Source organism: Humulus lupulus, chromosome 1, assembly GCF_963169125.1.
Source record: "Humulus lupulus chromosome 1, drHumLupu1.1, whole genome shotgun sequence".
NCBI lineage: Eukaryota > Viridiplantae > Streptophyta > Magnoliopsida > Rosales > Cannabaceae > Humulus > Humulus lupulus.
The window spans coordinates 146,606,763-146,630,217 of record NC_084793.1 but is presented as its reverse complement, the minus strand read 5'-3'; the positions used below and the strand labels follow the sequence as shown (position 1 = coordinate 146,630,217).

At 36.1% G+C, this 23,455-nt stretch overlaps 1 protein-coding gene and 1 long non-coding RNA gene across 2 annotated transcripts; one reads left to right on the top strand and one right to left on the bottom strand.

Moving 5' to 3' along the window:
- Positions 1–495: 495 nt before the first annotated feature.
- On the bottom strand, positions 496–4,988 carry LOC133819763 (uncharacterized). Its single transcript, XR_009886450.1, has 3 exons — positions 4,735–4,988; positions 4,154–4,202; positions 496–709 (listed from the first exon to the last, which is right to left on the bottom strand). It is a non-coding gene; the product is annotated as an uncharacterized LOC133819763 (long non-coding RNA).
- Positions 4,989–21,741: 16,753 nt separating this feature from the next.
- LOC133819750 (organ-specific protein P4-like) lies at positions 21,742–22,835 on the top strand. The gene is made up of 2 exons (XM_062253080.1): positions 21,742–21,808; positions 22,065–22,835. The coding sequence occupies exons 1-2, from the start codon at positions 21,764–21,766 to the stop codon at positions 22,617–22,619; spliced, it is 600 nt and encodes a 199-aa protein (XP_062109064.1). The 5' UTR covers positions 21,742–21,763; the 3' UTR covers positions 22,620–22,835.
- Positions 22,836–23,455: the final 620 nt, after the last annotated feature.

The window sequence follows — 23,455 nt, the reverse complement described above, 5'->3', positions numbered from 1 at the left end:
TTGATGTGTTAAGACCGACTATGTTATCGTAGGTCAGGGTACTTTACATAACACTTTATCATTGTTATACAGACGTGTTATTATACTGTCAACGATAACACAATTTCTTTGTTATTTTAATAAATAGATAAGTGTTTAATTATATTATTTATAGTCGATTATATAACACATTTTAATACTTATAAATTTGTGTTATACTACACTTTAGTATAACACATTTTTTGTGTTATATAATGAAGTTTGCATAACAAAATTCTTTACTTATAAAAAGTGTTATTGTAATAGATATTATAACACATTTTTTCGTATTATTTTAATATTTAGATAAGTTTAAATTCTCATTATATATTCATTTATATAACACTAATTTATTCTATTATATTTTTATTTTTTATTTATATAATTAAAATTAACTTTCTAATATATACTAGCATCATCAAATGAACTTGATTTTCAAATAACAAAAACTAAAAACATTCAACATTGTATTAACAATCCACAATTCAGTTTAAAACATTCAACATTGTATTAACAATCCACAAATTAGTTTAAAACATTCAACACTGTCATCAACGACAAAATGTTCTTTAAGTATTCAAGTAGTCTTAAATATTCAACATATTCTACTACTTTCAGCACAAAATATTCTACAGCCGCCCAACACAAAGCCTTCAAAATTAAGTATCCTTTTCTATTTCGCTTGTCACATCTGCAAAAATAAACAAATAAATATTTTATTGTTATTATCTAGCATCACAAATTACTTCAACAATAAAAAAGAGATAATAGTGATAAATACTGAAAACAAAAATCATTAACATGCTACTGTACAAATTGAAGGCACCAAAATCACCCTTCATGAGTCAAAGTTTGCCATAATCTATACAAGAGATTGTGAAATAAAGAATTTGATTGTAGAGTGCATAACAATAAATCAACAGACCTCGTGAACAACTATAAACTACTATAGAATCACAGAAGAATACAATATTTTGATCCTAAATTATTATAAATTCACTCTTTTAATGAATCTCAATGGTCTTAAGAGTAGCGGAATCATAAACATATGATTCTGTGCATATAAATATAATAGCATAATGTAAGAAGCAATAAAGAGCACTACATATGCTTGTGTGCATATAAACATAGCTGCATGATGTAAGATATATATAAGATCCAATGGCCTAGAATCTAGATGACACTCATATTATATGTGTGCAAGGCAACCATGTGATTAGGCTTACTAAAAAAGAAGCAATAAAGCGCATAAATGGTTGTGCCAATTCATTAGTCTGAAATAGTTTGATAGATTAAATAAAGAGCATGACCTTGTATTTAGACTAAGTCCAACAAGCCATAAGAAACTCATAAAAGAGAAACACAAATAGAACACCACAATAAACTAAGCTACAAAAATCAGCAGCAGAGTGTGCTTTATGATCGAAGCCACTGCCAAAAAAAAAACAGAGAGAGAAAACGCAACAGACTAAACTTGGAAGTTTTATTAACCAACAATTCTGGACCAAAATCATTGTCAGAGAAGGATCCCTTCTAGTTATGAATCAAATACTATTTTTCAACATCAAGAGAGATATTGACAATCCCTTTAACACAATCCAAACCCAAACACAAATAGAGTTTATTGACACCTAGAATAAACAACCAAACAAAAAGCTATTATGCAGGCACCACATTACTTCAAAAACATAAAGCATGCATAAAGTACAACATAGTATTACTGTCTCATTAGCAGTCTCTTGAAAGAAACCATCAAAATAACTTATAGGGGCAAAGGATATAGAAAAATTGTTGACAACATAGTATTACTGTCTCTAATTCTCTACTCATACAGTAATAAGAAAGGAAAAGGAAAACCTTTTGGATAGCTAAATTATTTCATCACTGATGTTACATAAGATTATATTTAAAATAATTGATATTTTTTCTAATGGGGAAAAAAGAAATGAGGCATTTCTAACCTGAGGAATATATTTGATGACTGTCATAAAGACTTGGATTGAGCTAAAAATGGAAAGAATCAGTTCCAAGTCAGAAAGTGAATCAGTAATATATTTCATAGCAAATGGAATTTAGAAACCTAAAGCTAATTATGATAAAGCGATTAAGCCAATAAATCAAAGCAAACAAATGCTTTTATCATCTAGCTTTCCAATGTTTTTTAATCAAACTGAATTGTTTGAAACTCAATTTGAGAAAGAGAGCAATCTCTCTTTTGCCATGTTTTTTCAATTTTAAACTTATGCTTCAAGAAACAATTTTTGTATGATTCAAAGTGTATAACACTTAACTATAGTTCATACATAAATTTTCGTTTCTGAAAAGACTTATTAAGTGATTAATTCAAGTATGATGCATGCAAATTCATTAACAAGAGTATAAACTATATTTAAACCTTAAGTATGCTAGTCTTGGAATCTTATATAAGGCATTCATTCAAACACTCTGATTGCATAAACTGTAATCTATATATAATGTATAAATTGTTCATTAGTTCATAGCATTGAGAAATGGTTATAAACTAAGATTTATTCTTACAATCGATGACCCTTTATAACTTTATTTATCATAGATCTATGGCTCTATGCAAAAGTAAATGGAATGTTCAGAAATCTCAGCCAATATATAAATATATACAAAAATGGAAAGTTCAAAAATCTCAGCCAATTTTCTATCATCATCCAAAAATAGAAAACTCAGAACTAAGACAAACACACATACATATATATATATTTATGTATGTATATCCTTAATTTATTGAAAACCCCCTTTTACTTCCTTCAGACATAAGCTATATAAACTTAGTTATTAGACGCCATTCATGGAGCGACAATAAATTATCGACTCCAAATTTCCAAGTAACAGAATAGTTGGATGGTGAACTTATACCACCTAGGCTTGTACTCAGGGAGCCAAATAATTGTATGACTATGAAATGAAAGAACTCATTGTCTAATGTTCAACTACTTTTTAGTTAACTACTCTACAAGATACCAACTGCACTTTAAGATCAATGCATTTGTGTGTATATGTTGTTTTCTTGCATTCAAAAGATATATTCAGTTTACTGAAGCCAAAAAAACATGAAATTAATGTGCCTTGCATTTGTTATGGTAAGAAGTTTAAAAAAAAATCTTCCAAATTATCTTATGTACTCTTAAAATGGAGGGATCAAAGGCAGAAAAGGATCAATTTCAATTCAAGCTGAGATATATGAATTCACACCCTCCTTTCACCTGGTTGAGGTAAGCAAGTCCAGTGTTGATACATTGGAATACAAAACAATAATGAAAAAGGATATAAGACCAGCTTTAAAAGACATTGTTTGGGCATGGCAAGGTGAACAGATGCAACAAGAATAATAACAACACCACCATCAACAATTTCTGCATAATTCCATTCTATTTTAGTGTGCTCATTTTCTTAATGCATACACATGTTGTATTATTTGATTTTTTACTAATAATGGTATCAATTATGATGAGATTATTTGAGCACAAGAAAGCAATAAATAATGGTATCAATTATGGTATCAATTATTTGTATGGTTAAAAATAAAATAAAAATAAAGCGTGAGTAGACATGAAAGTCTCCAGAAATTACATCCCGAAGAATCAAGACTCCTCTCTTTGAATCTTGGCATGCTACAAGCTCATAACTGACAAGATTCATACCATCCCTTAAAGATGTGACTAGTGCTACATCTGAAAAAGATAAATGGGTATTTAGATGCAAATGAGGCTGCTTGAAGACATTTCATGCGAACTTGAAATTTTTTTCCCACTTAATCTGGGATTCTGTCACTACCTTAAAACGGGGCTGCATATAATTCACTAATTTCAGTTATAGTAGCACTCTGTCTTTCATTCTCAGAGTTTCTTAGCAACAATATTCAGAGTTATTTTTTATATCCAAAGAAACAAATAGCTAATATGGTGTAAAATATGACTTGTAAGATAGCTTTTTCAAACCCCAAAGGAAGTAGGGAAAGAGAGGGGGGCAGGTAAGTTTACAATAAGGAAATCAAGAGAAAAAAGGTATGCGCAGAAATAAATAAAGTAAGAAAATTGGAATGCATCATTGCGGAGTAAAAATAATCCGAGAGTAGATTAAAAAGGAGAACAAAAAATTATACCTGTGACAACATATAGAGCACATAAAGCATGGAAATCAAGAGAGTGATCCTGTAAAGAAAGAAAGATAGGATCAAAAAGAGTACACAGTCGCTACTCCTTAGGAACTAGAAAGTTACATCTAACATGTGAGAAATAATCATAGCAAAATTGGAGTGTATAAATATCATATGAATGAAAATACATATAGCTTATTATCTTTTATGTTTAGACATTTAGTTGACGCACTGGCATGAGAAACTGAGGTTCAATTCAAGAAAAAAACAAAGATGGGGCACAATGATGTGACCTACTCATCAAGATACCACATAGATGGGTCACTGATGTGATCTACACCAAACTTAACACTCTCAAGGTCCTATTTTAATCGTACCAGGTAAGCCTATACCATTTGAAATATAGAACCATTGTGTCTAAAAGAGTGATTGCTTAATCTAACAATGATAAGATATGGTTCAGTATACACAACTGTCAACAACACTTAAAACATTTGTCCAAATAACAAGTAGCCCAAAAATAATATAGTGAGATATAAATAGTCCATTCATATAGTAATTACTGACTAAGATGGCCATAAACGAACCAAGTGATGTATTGGAACAACTGTCAATGTTCCAAATCTGCCGTTAATTCGTCCAACAATTTCATGGACCTGGCTTGTGAGTTTTTGATCTGTGAAAATGCAATATGAAACAGTGTATTAATTGAACTTTAGCAACAAAGCAAACAAAATGCACTTAGAATTGAAGTGTACTTCCTCAAACAAGGTAAGTTGTTTAACTCTAAAAAAAAAATATCTTAACCATTGTTGACTGAGTAAATTATTTTAAAACAATGACAGTAATAAGATGGAGAGACAAAATAGAACACTATCCTGCATCAACCCCAAGCTACAATCAGAAGTAACCTAGAACTCAAAACATAAAGCTTATAGCTCAAATTCAGACATAGAAACACATTAAACTACTAAAGGATCTAGCACAAGGAATTCAACTTAAATTTAGACATTCCAATGAGTTTTTCTCTCCTTACTAAAGAAGAAGAATTCCTAAAATGCAACAAATGCTAGTCCTTCTGCCAGGGCTTGAATTAATCAAGGAAACAAAAAATAAATCATGAAACATAAAGAATAAAACTATTTGCAAATCAGGCAAACACAAGAAGAAGCAATGCAAATTTAGACAGAAGTATACACTCTGGAACATCTATCCTAGTTGGCACAACAATTTGCAACAAAACTACTACTTTGTCACGCCAATCAGGGTTTTCCTCGAGGAACTTTTCGAAGGCCAATATCTTTTGAGGAATCCCTTTGATCATATCAAGGCGAGCTACACCTAACATCACCTGTAATGCCATATATTTCACATAAGAAATAGTTAATATATAAAACATAAGATATATCATTAAATATACAAATTAGAGTGGAAAAAAATATTAATCTACTAAAATTAGAATTACAAACACCTCTCTACCCATGCAACAAGCAGTAGCAATAGCATAAATAGAAATGTGTCACTAGGAAGGTAAGGATTAAGAATTATCTAATAGCTTTACAGTAAAAGAACCAAACAGGAATATCCAGGACGAACACGCTGAAACAAATCATAAGTTTCCATAACGTGTGGGTTGAAGAAACTAGACAGTGATAACTTGCACATGTTACTATCATAAACAAGGTCTCAAAGCATATCAAGTGACCAGCTATCCTTAAACTTCATGTCATAGGAAACTAGACAGTGAGATAAATTATGCTTAAGAATTAATACATGTTCCCATTATGTTGTGGAAGTTGAGTGTATGCATGGCATACTTTTATTCTAAAAATATATTATTTACCTTCCGCCCAGCAAATCTTTCTTTAAGTTCTCTGATGTGTTCCTGGAGTTGAGGAAGCTCCAGTGCTGCTAGTGAATTCATTTCAAGAAAAGGAAAAGGATGTGCTGCTAGTGATTATGTCAGATAGAGAAAGATGGTAGTGTACCTGTCTTGAAGATATGAGTTGTACTCGCGGATTGTAGGAATTGCTATTAGCCACCACAATATCAACCAATACACAATAATGGGGTTTCGAGGAGGAATCCACAAACAGAACTTCAGAAAAGAGGTGTTGAGCTCTACTGTGAGGAAGACGATACAAAGACTAACAACTTGAATGAAACGCCATGGACCCAGCAGGGGATGCCACTCATCTTTGTCCCACTGAGCTGGTGTAAGTTGTTCTAGTGTTCTTTTGACCTGAGTCAGTAAAAAATGCATCTAACTCGGTGTCAATAACAAAGGTTCATAAGAAACAGAAAATGAGACATGACAAGCAAATTTCTTAAGGTAAAAAGTACAGGGAATCCATGATTTTCCATTTACATGAAAAAAGCACTAAAACACATGTATTTCTACTCCAAACAATATGATCCAATTTTCAACTTCTTACTACAACTTAGTAACTCTCCATTAAATATTCAAAACTAAAACACCAAAATCAGAGCATACTTTTCCAATAATATTAACTCTCCATTAAATATTCAAAACTAAAACACCAAACTTAAAGCATAGTTTTCCTATAATATTAGGCTGACGGCTTATCCCAACCCACTTGTACATTTTTCCATCAAAGTACCTAACAGTATGCATACACACCAAAAGAAACTTGTCATAATTTGCATAGAAAGCTCATATAGCAGACAATGACAAATTATAGCCACAATCTGCTTAATATTGAAGAAGAAATAATTGAATACTATGGCTACGGATAGAGCTCAACAATTTATAAGCATAAATTGTTCATAAATTGAGTTCTCACCAAACCAGTTGCAGATCAAAATATCAAGAACAATACTGTCCCACCAGCATTCATTAAAAAAAAAATTGTTTTATGCCTCGGAACCATAATACTCTAGTGTGATCTTAATTTTTTCACCGTGCCAAACTATATCTACAAAAGCACAACAAAATTTCTCCTAAAAATCTCAGCAATAACATAACTGCAATTTAGCAACTAAAGGAGCAATAAAATTTATCTTCTAGTAGGAAAAAAAATCTGTATAAATTCCATAGAAAGAAAATTGTATTACAATCTCTAGCAAATCAAACACTAAACAACTACAAAAACAGCATTGCACCAAAATCCTAATAACAAAGGACCGATCACTTAAAGACCAAAAACCTAACTCAATTACAACTGAGGAAAACAGGAAAAGACAGTAACCTTCGCGAGAATCCAAGGGCTGAGACTGCTTGATGACATTAACAGAAGACAAAGCAGAGGCAGCAACATCACAACGAAGAGCCAGAACCTCATCGCCGTAAGGCACCAAATTAAGCTCCTTCTGCGACGACGACGGTAGCGGCGGTGGCTGCTGATTCTGGTATTGGCCATGGTGGAGCCGGGGATCGGCTTGCAACAAGAGCATTGTTGTCTCTTGTTCGGATCGCGAGAAAATTCAGAATCAGATCATGAAAGAAAAGAAAAACCATAAAAATAAAAGGAAACGAAAGTGATTTTCCCCTTTTCTTTCTCTTTTTCTCGCTCGAGAAGCCCAACGATTAGAAATTGAAGGTTGATAGAGAGATAGAGAAAGATGAGAGAGAGAGTGAGGAGTTCGGATGTAGTACCAAGCCGAAGAAATGGGGAAAGGAAATGGGTCTCAGAAATGTTGAAGGAAAGGATGGGTCTCAGAAATCAGAAATGTTGAAGGAGAGGAAATGGGTCTTGGGTCTCAGAAATGTTGAAGGAATTGAAGGAAAGGAATTGGGTCTCTCGGCTCTCACAAATTTTCAAGTCTCACAAATGAAAAAAAAATGCTAAGTGGCTGGATGGTGTAATTATTACCGCCCTTTTTTCATAAAGTGGCCCAATATAGTACTCTAGCATAATACTTTTTTATTAGTATTATATTCATGTGTTATGGAAAGGGGTATTTGGTGTAGTGCACAAAGATCCTCCACAACGCCTACACCAGCTCTTCATTTGGTTCCTCTTGGAACCCAGTGCATTCGGCCACGAAATTAGCCAGGGCTTGGCTTTTGATTGCAGTCCGTGGTACGTATAGAATTTCAAATTGGCTGAGCTCGATGGCCCATTTCAAAAGACGTCCTGATGCCTCAGGTTTCTGTAGTACCTGCCTTAAAGGTTGATTGGTTATGACATGGATTGAATGGGATTAGAAATATGGCCTAAGCTTTTTGGAGACTGTTATAAGGCAGAAAGCCATTTTTTCCATCAACGGATATCGAGATTCAGCTCCGAGGAGCCTTTTGCTAATGTAATAGACTGGCTTTTTAGCCCGGTCCTCTTCCCGGACCAACACGGCACTAGCTGCATCTTCTGTAACAGCTAAGTAAAGAAAAAGAGGCTCTCCTGCCTTTGGCTTGGACAACACGGGCGGCTCGGCTAAATGTGCTTTTAGGTCGAGGAAGGCCCGCTCACACTCTTCGGTCCACTCAAACTTTTTATTCCCCCAGAGCAGGTTATAGATTGGCAAACACTTGTTGGTAGATTTGGAAATGAACCGATTAAGGGCTGCCACCCTTCTTGTCAGACTCTGGACGTCTTTTCGCGACTGGGGCGACGACATTTCGAGTAGCGATCTGATTTTGTCTGGGTTCGCCTCTATTCCTCTGGTGTTGACTATGGAACCCAAAAATTTTCCTGATGCCACCCCAAAGGTACATTTTTGGGGATTCAACCTCATACTATACTTCCTTAGTATCTCAAAACATTCCATCAGATTGGGTACATGGTCATCGGCAATTTTTGACTTGACCAACATGTCGTCAACATACACTTCCATGTTTTTCCCGATCTGATTAATGAACATTCTATTGACCAATCTCTGATATGTAGCTCCGACGTTCTTCAGCTCGAAGTGCATGACTTTGTAACAATAAAAATTGGTTGGGGTCATGAAGCTGGTATGCTCCTGGTCTGCGGGATTCGTAGCGAGATGGTTGTAACTAGAGTACGCATCCATGAAGGACATGAGCTCGTGTCTCGCTGTGGCATCCACCAACTGGTCAATTCTTGGTAAGGGGAAGCAATACTTGGGACATGCTTTATTCATGTCAGAAAAGTCGATACAGGTTCGACATTTTCCGTTAGGTTTTGGGACCAGAACAGGATTGGCGACCCAGATTGGGTATTTGGCCTTGCGAATAAAACTGCATCTTAAAAGTCGAGCAACTTCCTCTTCCAGGGTCGTAGCTCGGGTCGTGCCTAGACGCCTCTATTTCTGGGACTTCGCAGGCATGCTTTTGTCCAAGTTGAGGGTATGGATGATGATGCCCGGGCTGATCCCCACCATGTCTTCATGAGACCAGGTAAAAACGTCTAGATTCCCTTGCATGAATTTCAGCAGCTCCGCCTTTCTCTCATCACCAAGGTTTTTTATGAGCCTAACCACCCTCGAAGGGTCTTTAGGATCGATATTTATCTCTTCGACCTCTTTGATAGCCTGGATCTTGGACCAATCTTTGCCAATTCTAGGGTCGATATCGTCACTTAGGGTGGTACCCACGCCGTCGGCTGGCCTAGATTCCTTTACCCCAGGTCTATCTCTCACCTCTTGGGGTTCCTTGCTTCTGCCCTGAATGGCCATCGCCTACTGCCTGAGTTGTGATTTTCCCTTCATGGAAATGCTATAGCATTCCCTGGCAGTGAGCTAATCACCTCGGACCATACATATCCCCGTAGAGGAGGGGAACTTGACTGCGAGATGGCGGATATAAGTTATGGCTTCAAATGCCATCAACGTAGGCCGGCCCAAAATTGCGTTGTATGTGGTGGAACAGTCGATGACCACAAACTCGAGGAGCTTAGAGACAAATCGGGGTCCCTCTCCTAAGGTTATTACTAACTCAACCGTACCTATTGCTACCGACATTTCGCCAGAGAACCCATACAGCATGACGGTGGTGGCCTTCAGCTCGGTCATCGACAATCCCATTTTTTCTAGCGTGGACCGAAACAACAAGTTCACTGAACTCCCATTATCAACTAGTATCCTCCTGACTCTCCGATTGGCGAGCTGGGCGGTGATAACTAGAGGATCGTTATGTGGGAACTGGACATGACTGACATCTTCTTCAGTGAAATTGTTTGGCTGTCTCTCCAATCGCTGTTGTTTGGATATGGGCTGCTCTGGGACAAATTCGATTCCGTTATGAGACTTCAAGTCGTTGATGTATCTTTTCTGAGCACCTCTGCTCGAGCCTGCTACATGGGGGCCTCCTGAAATGGTGGTTATCTCTCCTCCTATTATTGGAGGAGGGAGGTCCTGTCCTGCCTGGGCTTCGGTCGAATTTGCTGGGGTTTCCAGAGCTGATTGAATGCTTTGCCTGGCTGGATGGTTAGGAGTGACTCGATTCTGAGCATACTGAGCCAAGGGTTCGACCCGGATGAGTGTCTCGATCTCATCCTTCAGATGCCTGCAATCATCGGTGTTGTGATTGATGTCGTTGTGGAATCGACAGAATTTGGAAGGGTCTCTCTTAGCCTTCTGGTTTTTCAAGGGCTCTGGCTTTTTCCAGGGAAGGCGGGCAGAATTCGCTAGGAAAATGTGCTCCCTAGTGTTTATGAGGTTAGTATAAACCGTGAATACCAGTTTGAACTTTTCCATGGGCTTATTCTTCTTCGGACCGTACTGGCCGCCCTCACCGTTTCCCTTTCTCTTGCTTCCACCCCCTTGATTATTATGGGGAACGGTCTGAGTCATATTTACGACGTCCGTTTCTGCTCCAACAGGCTGGTCAGGGATTTGGCTGGTTCCCGCAACCGAAGCTCGCGCTTCTTCCAAATTTATCCATTCCTGGGCCTTGTTCAAGAATTCATCCACAGTGTTGACACCTTTCCTCTGGATTTCTTTCCACAGCTCGCCCCCAACAAGGATTCCAGTTCTCATAGCCATGAGGCTGGAACTTTCGTCCACGTCCCTAGCTCGGGCTGCAACATTTGCGAACCTGCTCAGATAAGCTTTTAAGGGTTCCCCGGGTTGTTGCTTCACGTTTTCTAGGGTATCTGCTTTGACGTGAACTGCTTGAGAGGCTCGGAATGCCCTCTTGAAATCGGTAGAGAAATTCCTCCGCGAGCTGATCGACTGTTTCTTACATTGCATGAACTACTTCCTTGCTGGCCCGATCAGAGTTGAAGGGAATATCAGGCATCTTAGCTCGGGACCGATATTATGGGCCATCATCAAGGTATTGAACATCCCCAAATGATCTGACAGATCTCTATCTCCATCGAATTTGGATAGATGGGGCATCCTGAAACCCGCGCGGGTATGCCGTCGCTGCGATGTTGGGGGCAAAAAGCTTGAGCTCGTCCCCTGAGTCATATTCGTCTTTTCCCTTCTCTGACAGGAGCCTCTTCATCAGTTCCTCCATCTGAGCTAGCCTTTCGAGGGTTTGGTCTTTGATCCTTGGGTTGTTCTGGGATTGTTCAACAACTCCCGTCCCATTGTACGTGTTAGGTGGGTTATTGTCCCTCCAAGCTTAAGCTTGGTTTGGCGGGACCTCCCCGTTGTCATGTATTTCGGAAGGACCATCCTTTCGGCGAGCACGACTTTCGTTTCTGGCTGGCTCGCCCCTCCGCGAGTTAAGGCGATCTCGAAGGTCGGTCTGCGAGGCGGCCCCTGGGCTTTGTGCCAAACTTAGATGATTTCGTATGTCTCCTCCAGATCTGCCACTTCGGTGGCTTTCGGTCCAGTAGCTCCCATTGGAAAAGCACAGAGCCTGCTGTCGAGGGAGAGGATCTGGGACATTTTGTGCGCTCGCAAATGATGAACAGGAACAGCGGGAGGAGGATTCCTTTTGTTGTTCCCGTACAGGAATATCTCGAGTAGCACGAGGAGGAGATGGATATCTTATCGGCGAAGGGGGATGCATAACTGGTGAAGTAATCCTAGTCCCATCTGACCAGACCAAGCTAGCTCGCGGTCGCTCTATCCCACCGCCTCCAGCTCTCTGCACTAGGCGATTTGACCGCGACATGGGAGGGCTGGCTGGAGCAGGTTGCCCACGTGAGCTCTCCCCGGACCTCCTCCGCGAGTTGCCCTGAGCTCTCCTGGGTGTGTTCGATTGTGGAGCCAAACATGGGGTTGAAGTTCTGACTGAGCGGCTGACTTATTGATGGGCCCTGGGAAAATCATCAAACAAAGTTTTCAGGCGATGGCGCAACATGGGTGCAAAACTCGTGGTTGAGTTTCTAACCGATCGACTGGGCCTGGGTTGACTATCCCGGCGGGAGTTGTGAGTCATGCTTTGCCTCTTTCTGACGTCAACGTCGGTTGCAAGAGGGGGTAGCCGGGCCAAGACTTCCTCGATTTATCTATTTGCCTTGGCTAGATGACTCCTCAACTGCATGTTTTCCATTTCTACTGCCGTCAGGTAACCTGGGTTCGGATTTGGAGGTAGGGGCGCTGAACTCCCAGTGTCATCATGGCCCATCAGCTGTTTCCCCGATCGTTACTGGATCTCCGACTCTTGTTTGTTGGATACGGCGGCATGGTGAGCCTCCTGCCCACCATGTTGATCCGCCTTGTTACCATGCCTCGAACGAGTGACCACCATTATCAAGTTTTTGGGATAGCACTAATCTAAATCCTCTCAATGAAAGCACCAAACCATTGACGCGGTTTTTCACCAATAGTGAATTATATGAATAACTAGGATGGATTAGTGCTTAATGGTAAACCGTAATAAGAAAATGAAAATAGTCAAGGATGCTGGCAATTAATTATCATGGGGAGAAAAATGATCAATCCTTTTTACGTGGTTCGGAGGTTAAAATCCCCCTAGTCCACGAGTCAATATTATTACTGTTTCTCTCTCTTGCTATTTTTACAGAGTATTTTCCTTACAAGAAGAAATCCAACCCTTTGCACTACCCAGTGTCTTGGTATTTATAGGAGAATGATCTCTGAATAGGCCTTGGGGTCATCCTGTGATCTATTTATCCTTCACGGCATCTCTGTGACACTGATGATTAATCTCTAAACCTTACCTTAAAGTGTAGTCTAATCAGTAGGTGAGAATGGATAATGGGCCGCATGGCCTAAATCAGGTGTGGGATGTCTGATCACACACATTTATATTGCGTATCCGGGAATTTTGGAATAAAACAGACACGTGATGTCTGTTATAGGCACGTTTATATTGTGTGGTTGACTTTATAAAGATTCTGCGATATGTCAGGCCTTTGATGTACCACGAGCTTAATGTAATGCTAGCTCGTGCCTTTTGACGCCATGCTGACAATGGTTCCAAGTGATAAGCAGCTAAACGATCCATCAGCTCGAGCTATTCGTTTAGGGGATGGTACTAAATTTCTCCGAATGAACGGTGAACACGTGGCACATCAGTTATGGCTTTTTATTAGTTCGTTTTTCTTGAGCTGCCTCGACAAAGTACGTGCTGATACTCAGGGCGTACCGTTAACATTATTAATGCTAACACGCTCAATGTCAAAACACTTGTAAAAGACACACTAATTTGGAAACCAAATGCATCTGCAAAATTTTCTTAAGTGTTAAATATTTTTGAAAAATTTCGGCAGAGCTTCCCCTATAAATAGAACTACCCAAACCTATAAACATTCAATTTACTATGAAAATTTGCAACAGATCACAGAGCATTACTCATAATCATTCTAAATTTCATATCATTCTAAAGAATTAGTTGAAGGGGTACCTTAGTCTGAATATCATTGTTGAGCCTCCAATCATATATAAAGTAGGAACTTGTTCCACATCCTCTGAAGTTATAAAGATTGACTCGCGATTCATGAATGACGGGTCCACTGGAATTGAGACGCCTGTGTTTATTCCCTTAACTCTACAAAATTCTCTCACCATAAACTGAAGGCTAACATGGATGCGATTCATGATGTGATCGGCAAATGGTTTGCCTTCTATTAGAGTGTTTTCTAGATTGACGTGAGATCCAGCTGATGACCGATGTGTGCTAGTCAAAGAATTATGGTTCTTCTTATCCTTGGATGGGCTTGTTGACATAGGAGGTTTCTTTTTTAGAGGACCCTACGCAACATCAAGTAAAAATAATATTAAAAATATGGACCAACAAATATTTTAATAGGTAACAAATTAAAGAATTCTTTTATACCTGATCAGTCATAACTAATTCTTTTGGCCAAGGAATGAATACGTCATAGGTATCTCGAACATAGCGTATCTCCCCAACAGAACATGGGATTTCAGCATCCTCTTGGTACATTTTGGTGACTCGCACCCTTGCATATTCGTCTGTCAGTTGAACACCATGAATAGTCAGTGGACACACCCCATCAATGATAACACCCTCTGCTACCATGTTATGAATATTATCTGAAAAAGTAACACATCAGTTGTACATTGTGGAGGCACGTCATCCTGCATGTCATCATTGTCGTGTTCATCCATATCATCTATCCCACCTGCTTGTTTAGCTATTTCTTCCTCTAAAGCTTTAAGTTCTGCTCTAAGCCTCGCAATTTCTGCATCTTTCTTACTAACAACATCAACCATTTCTTTTGCTATTTTTTGTTTTCTTCCAAAGACGGACGAAATCTTCGCAAATGACCTACAATAATCAACCCAATTATTTAAAAACTAAAATATTGTAGAATGAATTTAAATGCAACAAATAAAAAATAATATCATACCCAAGTGCTCTAGCACGACCTGGGTGCTCAGGTGTCCCTAAATCTTGCGTTAATATGTCATTCCGACCTTTTGCAATGATTTCTCCACTACTAACTTTTTCTTTCAGCTCATTCTGTCAAACAAACCAGTGATCGCTTATATTAGTAACTTATAAGAACTTTATCATTCCTACATTACTTTAAAATACTTGCTTGAAACCACTTACAATTCTTGCTTCAATTTGTTTGTCCAAATCTGTGACAAGAACCTTCTTATTTTCTCGTGCTCTTATCCAAACTTGGTACCGTTCTACATCTGCCACACCTAGTTCATTTTTCTACAACATACAACAATTAATTAAAGTTGGTGAGTGCAATATTCTTCATAACAAGTTGACAGTTGTAAAATAGTGATGAGAATTACTTACCAAGTCCTCTCTAACATTGGGAAGCCCTCTACGAGATGTACGATGCTTCGAAGTATATTTGAGAGCTCTTTCACGTTGTGCTTCCCGCAAAGCCTAAATAAAATAAGTAACGATAAGTTTTTAAGCAATTATTAATACTTCAAAACTAATAAATCATATACGTAAAATATATACATAATAGTACCATAATCTCAGGAGATAAACGGTGGCTAACAAAGGTCCTCCAATCTTCTAGGTCAAGTTCTGGATATTTCTTAGGAAGGAATTGGAGTTCATCTATCAGACCCTCTTTTGCCAAAGGGTAGATGTAGTCACTAGTGATGTTGGTCTTAAAATCTCTCATCATTCTTCCCGACCATTTAATTGATTCTGGTTTCCAATTTTCTGGAATGTTAAAGCCACCCTGAAATAGAAAGAAATGATTAATGAAATGCAAAGTAATTCATGAAAATGATCAATATATTAAAATATTTTCTTACATATACATCCTCCCATATTCTATTCTTCAATTCTTGTGGGACATGTCTCCAATCCTTATAATTGAGAGAGACTATTCTCCTAGTTTTAACTCCAAGGTACGATTGCATCTCGCTATATGCTTTCCCTATAGGTTGACCCTTATCATTAAACTTAATATTTCTCTTTATTCACGTAGCTTTTTGATTATTTATATTGTTCTTCTTTGTTGGGCTTCGCCTATTTGGTGTGTTCTCCCCTTCAGAATTTGTCATCTGCACATAAACAAGAATTAATGTTACAATTATGACATAAATATATACATATTTAACATAAAAATGAATACATTACTCACTGGACACATTTTCTTTTCCTTTTTCTTTTCTTGGTTGATTCACAATCTACCCATATTTTGTCTCTAATATCATCTCTAATGTATTCCCCATCATCATCATCATCTTCATTGAAATCATGGATTTTCTCAACTTGCTCATGTATTGGTTGTCCAACAATAAAATTATCATGAAACAAATCATCATTTTCATCTTCTATAAGCTGCCTCTCTGGGGTTCGTAAAAAAACTGACCATTTATCATCAGCAGGATCAGTTATGTAAAACACTTGTTTTGCTTGGGTAGCCATGATGAAAGGATCATTCTTGTGACCTTTCTTACTTAAATCAACCAAAGTGAATCCAAGTTCATCAATTCTAACCCCAACATTGTTGTCCACCCAAGAACACTTGAGAAGGGGAATTTGAAATGAGGAATAATCAAGCTCCCATATTTCTTCAACAACCCCATAATATGTCATAGTACCAGCTACTGGATTATTGTCTTTTGCACTAGCGAAATGCATTGCTTCTTCAACAATACTTACTCCACTATTTTGAACCATTCGAGCATCATCTCTTGACTTTGTGTGAAATCTTTTTCCTCCAACAATGTCAGCATGGTGCTTTATTACATGAACACTTGCTCCAAATGATATGCGTTTTAACTTTGTCGACACTCCATGGTTTTCTTCTCCCAACCTTGCTAGAATAGTATTTTTCAACCATCGACTAAATGTTTTATGATGCTCATTTATAATCCATTTCAGTTTATTTTTAACCTTGTTTGGAATGATTGATTGTAATAACTCCATGTGCTCATTGTAAAGACAAAGTACATCATTAAAATTTCAATTATACATAAAAATGAGCATAATCTTTATTAAATTTATAACTTAGGTTATATATGGTTGAACCTCAGGATTGTTTTCCAACACAACTAAATGAGCTTGATCTAATTCTGCACGAGATATGGTCACTACTGTTCCTTTCCCTTGTAATCCTCTATCAACTCCATCCGAGTTATTCCGTGGTTTGCTAATTCCGATTATGTCGACCCCAACCATGTACTCTGAACAAAATTCCACAGCTTCTTCTACTAAATAACACTCAACCATACAAGCTTCAGGGCGATGGTGATTATGTACATATCATTTCAACACCTTCATATTCCTTTCAAATGGATACATCCATCTCGCCCAAACTGGCCCACACAACTTCGCTTCTCTTACTAAATGGACCATCAAATGTATCATGATGTCAAAAAAAGATGGTGGAAAATATTTTTCAAGGTTGCATAAAGTTTCAACTATTTCATCATGCAATGCATTCAAATTCTTCATTTCCAATTCTTTTATGCATAGTTGATTAAAGAAGATGCACACACTTCTCACACAATCTCGAACTCTTTTTGGTAAAACTGACCGAATGACAATTGGAAGTAATTGTTTCATTAATATATGAAAATCATGTGATTTCATTCCAATTAACTTAAAATATTGCACAGACACCAAGTTTCGAACAATCGATGAATAACCATCAGGCACTTTCATCTCTGCCAATGATTGACATACAACTTGCTTCTCTTCTTTAGACAATGTAAAACAAGCAGGAGGCAAATGTGTGCGTTTACCTTTTTCTTCAGGTGCTAAGCGGTGTCTTATAACCATCTCAACAAGATCTAAACGAATAGACAAACCATTTTTGGTTTTACCTGGGATATCAAGTAATGTACCAATTATACTTTCACACCCATTTTTTTCTATGTGCATGACATCCAAGCAATGTCTAACGAGTAAATCTTTCCTGTAAGGAAGTTGAAAGAAAATTGATTTTCTTTGGAAATATCCATTGACTTATTTGTTTTTATTCTTCTTCCTATACCTAAAGTCAACTTTTTCTACTTCCTTAAAAATTTGCTCACCTGACAATGGCAAAGGAGCAAGGTCTTGTTCCACAGTACCGTCAAATACTTTTTCTTTATTTCTGTCAGGATGACTTAAATGCAAATATCATCTATGACCCATATAACACATTTTGCGTCCATTTGACAAGCGGCGGTCCCTTGTGTTGGTGCAAAAAATTGGAAAAGCTTGGCAACCTTTTGTGCTCAAACTTAATAGATTACCATATGATGGAAAATCATTAACAGTCCATAACAACACGCTTTCAAATTAAATACTTCTTTTTTAACACCATCATATGTCTCAACACCATTTTCATACAACTCTTTCAAATCATCAATTAATGGTGCCAAATAGACATCGATATCGTGTCCTGGTTGTTTTGGGCCTGAAATCATTAATGAAAGAATCGTAAGATTGTACATAACCAGGAAGACAGGCCATGAACTATGCCTACTACTAAGAGATCTATGCGGGTTTACTCCATCAGCAGCTAAACCGAGACGAAGATGTCTTGGTTCATTTTTGAATTCTGGATTGATATAATCTACCTTCTTCCAAGCCTGTGAATCTGCAGGATGCTGGAGTTTACCATCTTTCACTCGTCCAGTCTCGTGCCATATTAAGTTCTTAGAGTGTTATGCGTTTTGATATAATCGCTTCAGCCACAAATCAAAGGTAAGTACCATAGCACTTTCTGAGGAATAAGTTTCCTAATCTCCTTACTTTTGTTAGGTTTGTACCGTGATAAACCACATTCTGGGCAAGTGTCCATGTGTGCATACTCCTTACGATATAAAATACAATCATTCGGACATGCATGAAGCTTCTCATACTTCAACCCTATCAAACTTAATGTTTTCTTTACTTCATATGTAGACTCCAGAAAACAATTTTCTAACGGAAAAATCTCCTTGAAAGCAGCTAAAAATTGACTAAAACACTTATCACTAACTCTATTTTCTGCTTTTATGTTATAACTTTAACCATTGTTGGCAATCTTAGTTTATTGCAACCACTGAAGAATTGTCTATCTGCATCTCTAACCATACTATCAAATTTTTCTGGATTATGAAAAAACTCTTCTTGTGCTTCATCAAGCAATTCTATAGGATGATTATCAAAATCATTACTCTCAAAATCATCTACACCTCGCCTACCTAATGGATATGGGTTGTCATTTAATAATTCTCCATGCCAATACCATTTACTATAACTTATATCAAATCCCCGACAAAATACATGACCCTTTATCATGGTAATATTCCCCTTTACTCCATTACCACAATCGATACAAGGACAACGAATTTTTTTGTGGATCACTACAATTCTTTAGGCAAAACTCTAAAAATTTGTTGAATCTATCTTGAAATTGTGATGTTTCTCTACTCTCAAGCATCCATGATTTATCCATACTAATAACAATATTAAATTCCTAATAAGTTAGAAAAAAACTTATATTAGGTTCCAATCTTATAGAATTTTTTTAAAAAATCAACAGAGAATCCTCTGTTTCTATAGCATACCGTAATTTCATAATTACCTATAAAACCAATACAAACAAACACAATAATCAAGCATAGATGAATCCATCATTATTAGGTTCTAGTCTTATAAATTTTTTAAAAAATTCGGCAGAGTATCTTCTGTTTCTATAGCATACCGCAATTTCATAATTTCCTATAAAAACAATACAAACAAACACAATAATCAAACATAAATGAATCCATCATTATTAGGTTCTAGTCTTATAATTTTTTTTAAAAATTCATCAGAGTATCTTTTGTTTCTATAGCATAACGCAGTTTCATAATTTCCTATAAAAACAACACAAACAAACACAATAATCAAGCATAAATGAATCCATCCTTATATCACCAGAGCACGTAAATTTCCCAGAGCCTACTTCACTAATTTTCAAACATAACTTTCACTAAATCCAATATGCGTGATTTAATTAGCCTTATCTTTATACATAAATCTTGTAGTAATATAAATAATAAAAAAAATAACTAACCTTCAATATTACTCTTCAATTCACCCGAAATGAACAAAAAAGTTCACCACTCAATCGACGACCATACTAAAACATTACTTACATAATTAGTAAACTACATAATTAATTATCAAACCAATAAATAAAAGAAAATCAAACAAGTTATAGAAACTAATGAACAACACTTTGATCACCTTCAAGCTATTTATTTTTTCAAATATTTAAAAAGCAAATTCATCTCTTGTCACAATTTCTAAATTTACTAATATACATATATATTTATAATAAACCAAATTTTTAACACATTATTTAAAATAACAAAATAAACAAATAATTAGAAAAGTTAACAAAATATTAATAATTTTAATTATAAAATTCGGAATAATATAAAAAAAAATTAAAAAAATATAGAAAAATAAAAAATTATCAACAAAACAATGTTTTAGTAATCCATACCTATTTTGAAGCTCAAAAACACATTGTAAAGAAAAAAATCCAGTCAAAATCCGGCAAGAAACACTAAGAAACCATGAGAAATAATACCCACGACTAAATGTATTTTTTTCTCTAAAACACACAAAAAAAAAAGGATTTTGGGGCTATATATCGGTTTATAATGAAGGAAAGTGGTAAGAAATAAAGAAAAAAAAGGGTTTGAAAAACGAAAATGGTGTTGGCTCACGGTTGTTAATGGAGGTTTTGGGGTTTTTTTCTACAGAGGAGAGAGAGAGATATGATCGTTTGGGTGGGAGAAAAGGGTTATATAACCCTTTTACTTCGGTTTTTAGGTAAAAACCAAAGTAGAAGGGGTTGGGTTGTGCACCTTTTATTTCGGTTTTTATAAAAACCAAAGTAAAAGGTGCATAAGGAACGCGTTTGACTTGACTATTTTTTCACATCTTTATTCTTACTAAACAGAAGTCACGGGCCTGTGCAACCAAACATGGTCATCTTCCCTTTGAATTTTTAACTTCGTTTTTAAAAAAAAACATAGTATGTAATTTTTTTGAAAGCGTCAAATTCAAAATGAAGTAAAAGAGTTTAAAATGGTTTTTACTTCAGTTTTTTTGTATGCTCAGTATAAAAACCGAAGTAAAAGCCTATATTTGCAAGTAATCGTTTGGTAATTAAAAGAATTCCAAGCAAATGGTTTCTTGTTTGGTCAAGATTAAGTATATATAAGTTTTCAATTTATATTGTACACCAAAATGGCTCATATATGTATATAGATATACCAAAACCAAATATACATACCTTCTAATTATTTTAATTTAGTTAGTAATATTATAAACACTTAACCACTCTTAAGCTGTCATTTCATTGGTGCGTATTATTTCTGAATAAAACAAAGAGATCACAAACAACTTAAAAATAATAATAAAAGAAAAAGCCACGAATTTAGATCATTCTTAACAGCACATTATTTTTTATTCATGGCTATTTAATTTATTCTTAGATTGTAATTTTAGTTAGATATTTTCTGACTAAGTGAAATGAAATGAATTATTTAAATCATTTTTCAATTAAGTTAGCCATTGATTAAAATAGATATAGATTATGGACACAATATCTTGAATTAAATTCTTGTCCCCTCCGGCAGCACTTTTTGTAACCACTTGGAAGGAAAACGTGATAATAGTTTTATATGTTTTCATTTAATTATTTTAAGAAGAGTGTTGCTAATAAGGCAACTAAAGTTGCAAGACTACATTATTTTAAGTGTCTAATAACATTACTCTTTCGAAAAATAATGCATTCAACTTATCCATGGCAATTCACCTATAAATAGAAGCAACATATGCATTTACAAATCAACAAAAACAGAATAAATAGATTTGTGAATATCCGTAAGCTTGTAGTCATCATGAAATCTACACGTGCTGTTTTAGCCCTCCTTTCAGTACATTTAGTATGAATTCGCTTCTCAATCTAATCTATTACCTATTATATATTAATTGCTTACTATTAACTCAGTTCCCAATTTTCTATTTCAATAAATATATAGATCAGGGAGAAGTTAACTTAACTCGAACTATACCTGACATTTTCTTTTGATTTTGATTACATATATATATATACAATATTAATTATTAATAGTCTCATTTGATTTTGTAACATTTTATATATCACAAATAGTTTATCTTAATAATGTGTTGTTGGTACAGCTGTGTTTTAGCAGGACTGAATCAAGAAAAGATCCAGCGGGAGAATACTGGAGAAGCGTGATGAAAGATGAGCCGATGCCAAAGGCAATTGCAGGGCTTATTATGCTTAGTAACTCTGATCATTCGACACCAAAAATTCCCAAAGAGAAAACCAAGTGCTCTGACCATAAAAGTACATTAAACTCTTTCACTGAAGACTTCGAACCTGTACCTCATGTTACTTCTTATCCTGACAATGAAGCTAAATTATCAGTAAAACCATTGTTTACCAAAGACTTTGAGCCAGAACCTCAAGCCACTGCTTATCCTAACGATGATGTTGAATCATCTGTAAAACAGTTGTTTGCCAGAGACTTTGAAGCCGAACCTCAAATGACTGCTTATCCTAGTGATGATGTTGAATCATCTGTAAAAAAGTTGTTTACCAAAGACTTTAAACCAAGTATGGGTGATGTCACAGCTTACCATGGAAATACTAATCGTCCTAATGCCCATCAGAATTCATTTGCTGAAGATTTCGAGCCAACCCCACACGTTACTAATTACAACGAGTGACGACTTCCCCAATCTCAAGTTTACGATCCAGTCAAGGTTGATCATATTACCACTCGTTCTATGCATGTGTACTTATGCTTGTAATAATTAATGTACGTATTAAGATCTAAAATAAGTTTTACAGAACTTGTTTGGAATTATGGATTGGAGGAGGAATAGATTGTGTAATGAGTGTGATCTTATTTAGTACTACTTATGGTTTGAACTTTCAAAATAGATGTGAGTGGTAATGATAACTAAAAGGCCATATGATTACTTTTCTCCATTATCATTTCATTTGTCATTGTTGCTCCATCTTGCTTCAAGTTTTATTATACTTTAACGCATACGTCATTTTAATTTGTATCTACGACCTAAAAAATTCCATGCAAGTTGTAATTATAAGAAAGTAGAGAGATAAAGAATATGGTTTTGGATGTTATTAATAGGGGGATTGCTCCTCTATATATACAGGTTACAAGTTGACAGACACATGATCTACAATCAATGAGAATAACCTACAATCAATGAGAATGATCTTATGATCAATTAGAACATAATCTTGGTTAGGAAATCAATCATTGACTATAATTGATTGAGAGATTTTGTGAATCTTTATTGTGCCCTTGCAAGATGGAGCTATGGGAAGATAGAACATTCTTAAATTGTAAAGACAAAAATTAAGTACGAAGAAGTGTAGACAAAAATACATTTGCTACACGTAAGGTACTGTTTGGGTCAAAATCTTCCCCCAGATCTTTCATTAATTTCACTTGCACATATATATATATATATAATACATTGTCGTTTGTTGATGTAGTTCCTCTGATTATTGCACATTCTGATGGATAATCCAA

What these genes read in the sequence shown, in the direction of transcription:
- LOC133819750 (XM_062253080.1), top strand. Translation starts at nt 21,764, where the DNA reads ATGAAATCTACACGTGCTGTTTTAGCCCTCCTTTCAGTACATTTA. An exon ending in CCCTCCTTTCAGTACATTTA is followed by an intron (nt 21,809 to 22,064) that starts GTATGAATTCGC and finishes TTGTTGGTACAG; the next exon opens with CTGTGTTTTAGCAGGACTGA.